General features: G+C 40.5%; 1 protein-coding gene across 2 annotated transcripts in view; it reads left to right on the top strand.

The window, feature by feature from the left end:
- Positions 1-12520, top strand: part of ift70 (intraflagellar transport 70) — an 18646-nt gene continuing 6126 nt past the window's right edge. The window contains exons 1-11 of one of the 2 annotated variants that reach the window (XM_004556409.3): positions 1-188; positions 552-617; positions 1610-1819; positions 4408-4464; positions 4594-4729; positions 5284-5388; positions 5487-5615; positions 8191-8240; positions 9609-9761; positions 11768-11833; positions 11964-12017. In XM_004556409.3, the coding sequence (XP_004556466.2) occupies positions 141-188; positions 552-617; positions 1610-1819; positions 4408-4464; positions 4594-4729; positions 5284-5388; positions 5487-5615; positions 8191-8240; positions 9609-9761; positions 11768-11833; positions 11964-12017 (1074 nt within the window). In that variant the 5' untranslated portion in view covers positions 1-140. The remainder of the gene's footprint in view (positions 189-551; positions 618-1609; positions 1820-4407; positions 4465-4593; positions 4730-5283; positions 5389-5486; positions 5616-8190; positions 8241-9608; positions 9762-11767; positions 11834-11963; positions 12018-12520) is intronic. The other variant, XM_004556410.3, reaches the window with a different exon arrangement.

Here is a 12520-nt window from a genome sequence, read left to right on the forward strand (position 1 = left end):
CTCTCCTCCGTTGCTAAGTAACAGCTCCTATGCTCTCCGTGCTTCGCCAAGCAGAAGCTAGCTAAATGCTACGACCCAGATTATGGGAAAACCCGAAGCCACAAGTAGTGTCTGTTTGATGAGAGTGCAGATTTGAAGCAATGACTGCTATAAAAGACGGAGAGTACACGGCTACGATCTACAAACTGGTGAGAATACGCCAATTAGTTAGGGTTCTTAGCTTGTTGAGCTAACAGCTACACAGCGTGAACCAAACTCCATTCACAAATCGTTTATTTTAGTGTTTCATTCTTAATGAAGTACTTATCCAAGACGAATTATATTTTTCTGGAATTGAGATGCACTTTCCGTAAATTCGGCTTAAGTTTAAACTTATAATAAACAGAGAAAATGTAAACTGCAGTGTTTGTAGGTTTGTACCGGTGGTTAATCTTTGAAGTTCTTATCGCTCCAGTCCTTGTAGTTTACTACAAGTGATTGGATAAAGAGAGCGAGTGTTAATCAGTCTACATACTCAAGCTTTTCCCAATAAATATGTGTCTGCGTTGTAGATTAAAGATGGTCAGTATGTGGATGCCATTCACATCCTGAACGGCCAGCTCCAAAAACACACCAAGGTAAGTCTGCCAATCTTCAAGGGGGGAAAGGAGATATGCAACCCGCGATATAAGACTTAAAGAAACAGTAATCCTCTCTCTCTTCCTGTCTCTACTCAACAGTGCACACAGAGAGCTCTGAAACATTACAACTTGATTTTCTTGTTTGTTTGTTACATGGGCTTTTTTTGGTGTGGAAAGCTATTACATACATGTTTGTCCAAATACAGCAATTAATGGGGCTCATTTTCAAGACTTCATCATTGGATCCATAAGATTAATTTTATTATAGTGTCTTGTCATTGATCTGAATTGCTTCACTGTTACTGTGATGAAACTATATTACTTTGGGTAGTAAATTATTCGCTCCCTCATCTGAGTCACTCATTTTTTCCCTTCTAATTTGCTCTGCTCTCAGTACGTTACTTTCATTATGACTGAAATAAACTGGCTACATCTTTCTTTTTAAATTAGCACATTGTAAGTGCATTTTTGCATATTGCACCTCAGTAAATCTGGCACACTTTCAGTTGTAGGGATTACTGCACTGCTGCAAGACATTGTTTTCAGCTTTGTAAAGTGTAAAGTAAAGTGTGCGTGTTAGTCCCCATGGGGAAATAGTTCCTCTGCATTTAACCCATTCACCCAGTGAAGCAGTGGGCAGCCACCAATGCAGCGCCCGGGGAGCAGTGTGTAGGGACGGTACCTTGCTCAGGGGTACCTCAGGGTAGCCGTTCAGTGGAGTCGAACCCCCGACCTTCCGATCATGGGGCCACTACTCTACCTACTGAACTATCCCTGCAGTTTTGTTCTTTCTTAATTTTTATTTATTGAGATCTTAAAAAGGAAACGGTTTTTAAAATACAGAAAAGAACATCTTAAAATGCAGCAGGAACCCTGGTGGGCTGAAGATGTCTGCATTTTGTGCTCAGACATCCTCAGGTGAGCTGTGTGTTTTTCTCTACAGATGTGCCTCAGCTGGTCACTCTCTCCTCCTTTCACCTGTGTCTCAGTCCAGGGCGGCGCTGTCTCTGCTTGGTTTCTGCTACTATCACATCCAGGACTTCACCAACGCCGCCGAGTGCTACGAGCAGCTCACGCAGCTGCACCCGGAGGTGGAGGAGTACAAAGTGTACTACGCCCAGTCCCTGTACAAAGCTGGTGCTTATCCCGAGGCCACCAAGGCTTCATTTGCACTCGACAACCCCAGCAGCCAAACCAAGGTACAACACACACACACACTGAGCCCAGCTGTGTGTGCATGCGTGTGTCATTTAAATAAATAAACGAAGAGCTGGAAGTGTTGTGGTCCAGGTGTTTCATCATTGCATCAAATTTGTCAGTTTATGAACAATTCCACTTTATTTGTACAGAATTGTTTTAACACCATCTGTTAGATGATCTCCATCACGAGGAACATTTGTTCACCAGACGTGTTCTAGCGAATGCATATGGCCCATAAATGCACAATAAATGAACAAAGGCAAACAAAAATGTTTGTAATTCAGCAACAAGGGCCACACTTTTTTATCAAAGTTACAAGAAGGCAGCCTGTGCATCAGAGTCAACCCTCTGAACCCCCAAACCAGAAAAAGTGTCTGGTTTTACAAAAAAATCACAAAAATAACACCATCCATCAAAACCAGAAGGTGTAAAAACAGATGCAACAAGAAGCACTCAGAGCACACAAACCTGCGTCAAGGCAGCTCACTCTCTGGGTGATATTTACTCTGAAGATACATTTTGTATTCTTTGTTCTTTTAAATCTACTTTAAGAACTTAAAGACTTTAGGAAGTTTGTAGTGCAGTAAAAACTAGATACAGGTATCATGAAAGACGTTTATTTTGATTACACTAAAGGACTCGGCAATGAATTATAGGTACAGATTTGTAAGTACCTGAAATTAATTACTTGATCTTATTGTGTAATATTACTACAGTAATATAACTCTGTGTTCCTAACAGCTCATTCTCTTTCTCCTGACAATACTTTATTTAAAGATATATCGCATTTGGGGTCAATTTGAAAGAAACGCAGATGTGAAATGTAAAAGTGAGGTCAGAGTAGCTGTGTCATGATATTTGGATGCAAACTCTAATGTGATATTTAGAATCCCCGTACACCAGAATCACTTCCTAACTGTTACCAATACAAACAAAGGAAGTAGAATTTTAAGCATAATTCTGCACATAAAAGAGATTTGACAAGTTTGACCATGAAAATGAGGTCAGAGGTCCAAAGTAACGTGATATTTAGAATCCTCACAAATGTCTTGCTGTCAGTATGAACAATGGCAATGAGAAACATGGAAGCACTTTGACTTTCTTATCAAACTTTTGACCTTGAAGAAAAGGTCAGAGGTCAGATGTGATATTATGTTTATAATGATATTAGACCAATAAATCATGAAGTTGACCTTGACAACCTCAGTGGGTGTAAGCCAAATTTTAATGGATTGTTAACATGACTCCACTTTACACCCCTACAAAGTTTTATTAGAATTTATTCAAAAGCTGTCGTGTTTACAGACGCATGCAAATGCTACCAAAAACATTACCTCCTTGGCTATTCCGTCATCGATTTTTAGCTTTCCAAAGGTCTAATTCAGGGAAAATTGAGTATAATGACATCTAATTAAATCAAATTCAAAGTTTGGTCTAAAGAGATAGTTAGCATGCTCCCTCCATCTTCCTCCAGGAGATATTTGAAGCGTCAGTGATAAAGCAGGTTCTGAAAATCACCAAAGATATAAATCACAAGAGTCGACGCCCTGATTGTACCTTCAGTGGCTCTAATACGCTGTTGAAAAGGTGCAGGGTAACAAATTGTAAGTTAATCAGTGCAAATTTTCTTTAGCACCATTATAAATCATTGAATGATAATAAGTCAAGCTACGAGTGTGTGTTTGTGTGTATGAATTTAAAACAGCATCATAAACGCCGTTTTATGTGGCGCGTCTCTCTGACTTGTCCAAGACAAACTTCTGCCAAGGCAGAGAATGAAGGCTAATCTATAATCTATGCCTAATAATGTGGCATTTTATGAAAATTAATTTAGTCAGCGTGTCACTTTTAAAGCAAAAATACATCGTTTTCGCTAAACAGTCCCGAGAAGCTAAGACTGAGTCGGCTAGGAGCCATAGTCACGTAACGACAATTTAGCCATTTGCTGGGGCTGAATCTATATTTTTATTCGCACACATACTCCCAAATATATTTTACAGACACAGAAATTTCAAGTTTAAATTTGTAAATTTGCAAGAAAAAATCTCCTGATCTCCTATTTATAAAAAACTAAAACCTACAAGAAAAAAATGGAAACATTGATGATGAAAGCTGGTGACAAATTTTCAATACATTTAACTGTAACTGGGTTAGATTTCTCTTATAAATTTACAAATTTACAACAAAACCTTTTGCCGTCCTGTTATGTGAATTATTTTTATTCTGATGACCCACTCTATCCTCCCTTCCTTTGCCCGTGGACGGTTTGTGACATACCTTCAGTGGAGCTATTGCGCTGTTGTAAAAATTAGACCAGAGTAAAAGTATCATCTAGAAGCTTTCTGGGGTTCAGAGGGTTAAGCTTGTTTTGTCCTTGTGATAATATCAAGAAGAAAAGTTCAGAGGTTTTGGAGAAAAGGTCCAAATGTGGGAAAAGAAGCTCATAAAAATGGTTATGGATGACAGTTTGCATTACAGATTACACTTTGTACTGGCTCTTTTTTTTGGCCCCATATTAAAATTAGCACTTGGCTGCTGTTGCCGTGTCCCTGTTTTAACTTCGGTTTATTGTCTCTCTCTGGCACAGATGGTCAAGCTGCAGGCCTGCATTAAATATTGTGAGGAAGATTATTCCGCTGCCAAGGTGAGGAGCTTTAACACGTCATCTGTTAACACACGATACCATTTCTGCTCAGTATAGCATCAGATTAATCCTTATTATGCACAGCCAGACACGCCTTCATTAGCGTCACTTTCTGTTGTGTTTTTGTAGTCGCTGTTGGAGCAGCTGCCGCCGGACGACCCGGACTACGTCTACAATATGGGCTGTTTGCTTTACCAGGACGGCAAGTATGAGGAGGCCTGCAGGAAGTTCATGTCTGCCATGCAAGTGCTGGGATACGTGCCAGGTGATCAGTTAAAAACACACATTCAGTAAGCTGTTCTCTATGCACTGACCTGAAATCAAAAGACAATTTATTTACTGTCACTGGAGTGTTTCTGGAAACCCAAAAATATTCACCCGTAACAGCCAATAAGACGACGCTGTCTAACCGCTGGAAGGACGGTCCAGTAACATATCTTCATCTGCTCCATCTCTATAAAAAAGCAATGTTGACCCAAACAGCTCCTCCTGCAGAAATAATCTTGTCCTTCATTTCTTATAGTTGGTGGCGTTGGGAGAATCCACAGTCTGTGGGAGAATCCACAGTCTGTGGGAGAATATCAGCTGTCTCTGGGTTTTTAATCAACTCCGCACTACTTTTTACAGTGGAAAGGGTTTATTTTTCAGGTTAACCGAAAATATTTGCAGATGAGATGAGTTTCTATTTCTGTTAAACAAAAAGAACCAGAACAAAAACTGGACATGACTTGAATTCATCATACATTTAAATAAAATTGATTAAGATAAAATGATTGTACACCTCTGGGTTTTTGTGTCATTTTTGTCTCTTATTTTCAGCGTTGTCCTACAACATCGCCCTGACTTATTACAGCCTGAAGAACCACAATCAGGCCCTCAAGTATATCGGAGAGATCATAGACCGTGGAATCAAGGAACATCCAGGTAAAAATAGCTGTGATTTTCTCCTCTTTTAGATATTTATTATTTTTAGATCATGTTTTTGTCATCAGCATGAGGGTTGTTTTTTTTCTGCGTACCAGAGCTGAGTGTCGGGATGACGACCGAAGGCATCGACATCCACAGCGTGGGAAACACGCTGGTCCTGCATCAGTCGGCCCTGATCGAAGCTTTTAACCTCAAAGCTGCAATCAATTACGAGCTGAAGAACTGTAAGAACCTCCATCTGTTTCCAACACGTCACTTAGAGAGGTAGTGAGGTGGCAGACGAGCCCGCGTAAAAAAACAGTATTGATGACAACTGTGGCTGTAAAGTGAACCACAGTCAGTATTCAGACACCAACCACACAAGAGCTGAGGAACATCACAAACCTATCCATGCTGTGGCCAATCATAGCTATCTAAATCCTCTGTGAAGACACATGGGTGTGCTGAGAGCTGGTCTTTAGTTTGACTAACCTGACGTTAGCGGCTGTTTCTCACTGTTTACATTATAAAGGATGGATGTGGGTCCTGGGTCTGATAAGAAAAGCCATCGTAAAAGCTCCTTAAACCTTCCCCTCAACCACAGTAAACACTTTCCTGGTGGATTAATCGCTGGTTTTAGGTCACAGTGAGGAGAACAACAAGCCGACGTTAGCTAGCTATCACAAAGTTTTGCTCAGTCACATAGATATCAGTCCGCAGGCGGTTAAAGTTAATAATAACTGTAGTAAATAATGAATAAATGATTAAAGTCTTGAACCATCCCTCATTACTTTATATTTTGATTCAAATGAGCCAGACTTGTATTTTTTAAGTCCTCTTGAACAATAGTTCTCCAGCTTTCTGAAGGTCTTTCAAAGTTCTTATTTGGACAAGAAACAAGAAATGCAGCAAAGATAAGTGTCTGATTGCCAATAGTTTGATTTACTGCCAATGCAGTAAAAGCATAAATGGATAGAAACCATCAGTCCTGGATTGGCCTCCCCAGAGCCCGAAACTCAACATTATTGATGCAGAGAATGAAACAAAGACGAGCTTTGAATGTCCTTCAAAAGCCCCGGAGAACCCTTCCTGAACACCAAGAGAAGAAAGAAACTAAAAATAAAAAAAAATTTGATATTTACCCTGTAGCCTAAAAATATTTTTGCATAGGCCGCAATTATCAAGAAGAGGCCTGTAAAACTGTTTACGCTCGTTGTGGTTTCACATGTGTAAAACCTCACCAGTGCAGAAAAAACAGCGTCTGCGACAAGAAACAAATCCAGAAGTTTCCACTGAGGTGAGTCTGGTGGCCAGGGCTCCTTAATGTTTTAGACCTTAAGAAATTTTGTGAAAGACGCAACATGCCATGGTCATTTATTCATCAAAAAATACTCTGCAAAGCAATGAATAAATGACCATGGACACAACAACTGCACACCAGATTCTCCTATTCAGAGCATCTGTAATAACATTAACAAAGTGCAGTTTCAGTCTGTCTGTTAAGCATCAGGTACTACTTTAAGCAAGCTAAAGCAAAACGTATGCATGTGATTAAACACACTGAAAAAGCCTTTGAAGGAGCTTGTACACTTTTACATTCAATGCAAAAAGTGAGCGTTTAACTTTGTTTGCCAAAAAGGTTAGAACCGAGGGACTCGAACCTTGAACCTGTCAGTGTTGATGACCTGGGTCTTTTTCAGTCCTTTGAATTTTTAACTGATGTATGTGTTGGGACTGTGTTTTCTTACTTGACTGCAGGCTCAGTGCTTGTGTCCTAAACCAGGTCACAGCCGTAAACTTTTCCCTGTTCATAAGAGGAACAGAAACCGATAGAAAGAGATGAAAATCGGCTGCAAGAGAACTTGCAAAGCTTCCTTTAATCTTCAAAAGCAGGGTTGTAGTCCTTTCTTTCTCCACCCTCTGACACATTATCAGACCAAAGCTTTAAAGAACAGTGATCAGAGGACGACATGCAGGAAGGAAGCCCACATCAAACGGCCGGCTCTGTCAGACGGACGGAGAGTCGCGTCACCTGCTGCATGAAACGGATGGAAAGATGTGCTGAACCCAGCCTGCAGGGATGAGCTCAGAAACGTTTTTAGGGGACATCCCGAGCACGTTTTGGCTATATTGGACATTTCTTATTAACCTCATCAACACCACTGGTGCTGATTTGATCTCAGGCTTCTGCTGTCTGCGTGTTGAAGTGTGTTTCAGGAAGATATGAACCCCAAATAAGAGCCACCAGGTCACCGGAAAACCACTGTGAGAGAGGGTTAGGGTTAGTCTAAACACTCCTAGTTTCAGAAACTAGACGTTACTTGTCAGCCTTACAGGTTTTTGTTAAAAGATTTCCAGCTGGGAGTGCCAAACAGGAGAAAATCCTTTTAAAGGGGTAGGTAGAACCTAACAATAAGCCCAGAGGACCAGTGGGATACTTTTAGTCCAATAAGAAGTGATCAGAACTTTGTTTTTCAGAAAAACCTTTTGTAGAAAAACTGTAAATGCTTTGTGGCATGTGTTACAGTTTTGATTTTATTAGATATTGAGCGTTAAATGACAGGTAGGTAGGGAGAGAGAGTGAGGATGAAAATCAGCTTTGCTCATGTTTGAGGAATTGACATCTGAAAACAGTTCCACGGGGCGCCTGCAGATGATGATTATCGATTTTCCTTATGAGGTTTTCAAGACTCTGCGCTGTTTAAGTTTCCCAGGTTCATAAAGTTCATCTCTCAAAGAGAAATTTCTCAGAAAAAAACCTCTATGTGCACTGAAACGACCTGATTTCTTCTCTGTTGTGTTCCATGTGGATTCCTGCAGTGAAAACAGCTCAGGAGGCTCTGACAGACATGCCCCCGAGATCAGATGAGGTAAGGACATGAAACTGTTTGCACAATCACGTTTGGAGGCCCCCATAAACACAAATTCATTACTGTTAGGGTGAAGACTTCAATCGAAAGGAAGGAAACGAATGACTCTGTGTTGTTATTCAGTAGTTGTCTGAATTAAGGCTGCCTGGGCTCGCTGAGCCTGACAGCCTGTAGATAACAGAGATTAATTCAAGATTAGAATGGAGACGTAGGTGTGAAGGCTTACATGGAGGTAATGATGGTATTTTTATCATCCTAACATGACTTATTTAAAATTAATGTACAGATGGGACACTGTCCTTGGTCCAGCCTGTCACTGCCTCTGAGTCATGGCTTATGAACAACTAGTGCCCCCTAGTGGAAATCCATGCAAAGTGCACTGAGTCAGAAATACTAGGAAGTGAAGTTTTACCTAAATTTTTTACAGGCTGAAATTAATGGGACCACAGCAGCAACACTCAAATGAAATGGATCCAGAGTGTAAAAAATACACTCTTATTCTAGTCATTTATATGATTTAAAGTGTTTGTTTTTTGTGAATTAAATAATCGGTAGAACAGAACGTAAACACCATCATTTTACTGTTTATCACTATAGACAACCACTCATTGGGCGGGGGGCTTTTTTCTCTAACCTGTGCCTCCTTGTCTCTTCTGTCCTCCTGACTGTGACCTGCAGCTCAGTCTCAGTGTGCCAGTTTAAAGGATGTCTCTGTTCCTAATATGACAAAGGGAGGATCAGGGTGCTCATCCTCCTTAGTCCCTCCCACGTGAGATGTGAGCAGAGGAGGTGAGGAGGAGATACGAGGAGAGAGGAGACGAGACAAACACCGTCTAACAGAATGAGCCATCCTCGACTCTGAGCATCATTTTAAATGATGTCAATTAAATATGATGTTTGACATCATCATAAACTGTTCTGTTGTAGCCACAGCAGTTTTTCATGATCTCAGGTGTAACGGTGCTCGTGACATTTTTATAGTCTCGGACACTTTTAATTAAATTCACCACGAGGAGCAAAGTGACCGTTTCCAGACCTGGTGTTTTTGCTCATACACAGAAACAGTGAAGGAGAAAAAGCTTCTTCATCTTTAGAAACTGAAACAAGAATTTAAACAGGCTGTTCAAAGAGTCCTTCTCCCTCCAGCTGTGCCTCTTTTATACACTAACAATAAAAAAGAACAAAATGAGCAACTGAAAACTCACAAACGATGAAAGTTTGTATTTCTGTTGAAGTCTGTACAACTAGTTTTATGTGGTTCATTATAAAAGCAATCAGCCCCGCTTCAATTCGAAAAAGTGCAGTTATTCTTGTACACTCAGTGCAGTATTATGTACTTCATCTCCTATATTATGTCTACTTTTACAGGAACTGGACCCAGTGACACTCCACAACCAGGCTCTGTTGAACATGGACACGAAGCCGTCGGAGGGCTTCGAGAAGCTGGCCTTCCTCCTGCAGCAGCCCTCCTTCCCCCCCGTCACCTTTGGAAACCTGCTGCTGCTCTACTGCAAACACGAGGTAAGCAGCAGTATTTTATCTGAAGGAGACCAACTACAGCAGCAAAGACTCCCACTGACCTGCTAAACGTCAGGTCAAAGATGCTTTTCTTGATTTTCTGTCATGTATCTCATGTTCCAGCGGTGGATGTTCATATTAAACATAAGCAAAGTGTCTGATAAAGTCAGTGTAGCGTATGTACAAGTACTCCCTGTGGGCCAGAAGCTCAGGCTGCTTCAAACACTCTAGTCTTGGCCCTGCGTGACGCCTGTGACGGTATATTTCCTTACTGTGATCATCACATGCAGCTGCTTTTATAACCCGGTGTTTCTGAGGGTCAGTCAGCAGGTTGTCTTAAACGGCACTAAAAACAGCTTGTGTTTCAGATGAGCTAAGAGGCTCAGTAAAAAGTACATTTGAATAAAAGCAAAAATATGTGCATAGAAATTAGAACAATAGGATCCTGGTAATTGTTCCTGTTGCTGTAGCAAACCTTGAAAACCAAGGACATGGTTATTGACTTCAGGAAGACATCCCGCCATCCTGCACTAACAGTGGTAAATGGTGCAGCCATTGAACTGGTGGACAGTTATTTGGGGGTTGTTCTTGATAAGGCTCTGTCCTTTGAGTCACATCTTGCTGCTACAGTGAAAAAGGTTCAACAAAGACTTTTTAAGGAGGTTGAGAGGTTTCAATGTTTCATCTGAAATGATTTTTTATAAAAGTTTTATTGAATCTGTTTTAACTTTCTGTATCATCGCTTGGTACGGTAATATGTCCCTGAATAATAAGACCAGACTTAACAGATCATCCTCTCTTTAATGATTTTCAACTGCTTCCATCAGGTCATCGTTATAGAGTGCCTGCAGTGAAGACAGAGACATAGATTAACACTAAACCATAAGTGTTGTTGCCATTGCACACTGCACTTTTTTGATGAAAAATCTAGGTTGTTTTCTCAGGCTTATATTATATTATATTATATTATATTATATTATATTATATTATTTTGGAGTGTGTATGTGATGTGTTGGTTGTCTGTTTGTTTGTACGGACATACTGCAAATCAATTTCCCGTTAGGGACAATAAAGTTACCAATAACCAATAACATCAATATGAAACGTGCTGTATTCAGCGCTATTTGGACTTTCAGACAGGCTCTTGCTGTGATCCAGCAAACACTGTGGGAAATAATTTGTCCCACTCCACCGTGGCTTTAAAGGCTCGTAACAGCTCAGATTAGTTCAGGTAATTAGGTAACTGAAACAAGCAGTTTTAGCTCACAAAGGTTCAGAAAAAAAACATTTTAAAAAACATCCACGTGGCCAAACAACGCAGGAATCTCAGAAACACAAAGGAGCACGAGGAGGGAAACCAGGTGGAATAACCAAAAACTGAGAAGAAGAAGACACAGCTGAAATTTATCAGGGTGTGGCAGAAAATTACAGAGGCGACAGGAAGTAGCTGCTGCAGATTACCAAAATAAGACAGAAGTAAAAACAAAGATAAAGAAAAGTAGACACTGAACCATAAAAGACACAAAAATAAATCTCACAAGAAATTAATCAAGAAAACATCTTTCACAAAAGCATCTGCCACCGTGCCAGTTTAAATAAGACAGATAAAGAATTTCTGACTTTAAGCATCAATATTCAGATCTACTGCTCCAAAAACACAGTTTTACAATTAATTTCTATGTTTTTTCTTTACTTTTCCTCAGTAAATTAAAATTTTCCATACAGTTAGTTTTAATTGGCAGCCCTATAAACTCTGAACAGCTCCTCTCCCTGACAGCGCTCACGCTGACCTCATTATTCAGAGATTTATCGCCGTTCTCCATAAACACCACGACGCCTCTCTGTAGCATGTCAGCAGTTTCCACCAGTGAGCATCCACGCAGGGAGTAACACTGTTTGCAAAGGGATTTGGACTCATGTGGTGTGAGTTCCAGTGGAAAGAGCTGAAAACAAAGAGCTGCAAGTCTTTCATTAAGATGGCATTAACTTCTCTGCTGGACTTCTCACAGTACTTTGACCTGGCAGCTGATGTCCTGGCAGAAAACGCACATCTCACCTACAAGTTCCTCTCCCCGGTGAGTAACGAGCATCCTCAAGAGACCAGCCAGTTGATTTTATTCTAATTAGAACATCTGGTGTAGTGTCGTCTGCACAAATATGACTAGTAATAACAAAAACAGTCATCTGTTTCTTTTTCTTTTTCAGTACATGTACGAGTTTCTTGATGCTTTGTTGACCTGCCAGACGGCACCAGAGGAGGTACGGTACAAAACACCTGACACCTTATTAACAATAGGAAGCTATTTTTAATGATCTGTATAAAATCAACCAAATGTCCACATGATATGAAAGTTTCACGGCCGAAAAATATATTTAAGCTCTGTTTAAACTGTTCTCATTGAAATGTCGACTTCCAGCTTGGACTTGGATTCATGTGCAAGATTTTTCTGAGTCTCTTTGTAATGACTGTAAATGAAACAGATCATTTTAGTGAAGTGGTTGAAATGAGAATTAGTACCTTTACACCTGAGCTGGAAAACAAAGAGAGTGCAGACTCCAGGACGGGGAAGGAGTTTCAGTTATGTGAGGGTGTTCACAAGTGAGACGAGACTGACAGATGGACCAATGAGGACGTTGTAGCGGTCCGTTGTGGTAAAGAGGAACTCTTTATGGCTCAGTCTACGTTCCCTCACCACGAGCTCTGCGTTTTGACTGAAAGCAGCATTGAAGACACATCCGCTTCCTCTGAGGGGTTTCTCGAC

Source organism: Maylandia zebra, linkage group LG4, assembly GCF_041146795.1.
Source record: "Maylandia zebra isolate NMK-2024a linkage group LG4, Mzebra_GT3a, whole genome shotgun sequence".
Classification (NCBI taxonomy): domain Eukaryota; kingdom Metazoa; phylum Chordata; class Actinopteri; order Cichliformes; family Cichlidae; genus Maylandia; species Maylandia zebra.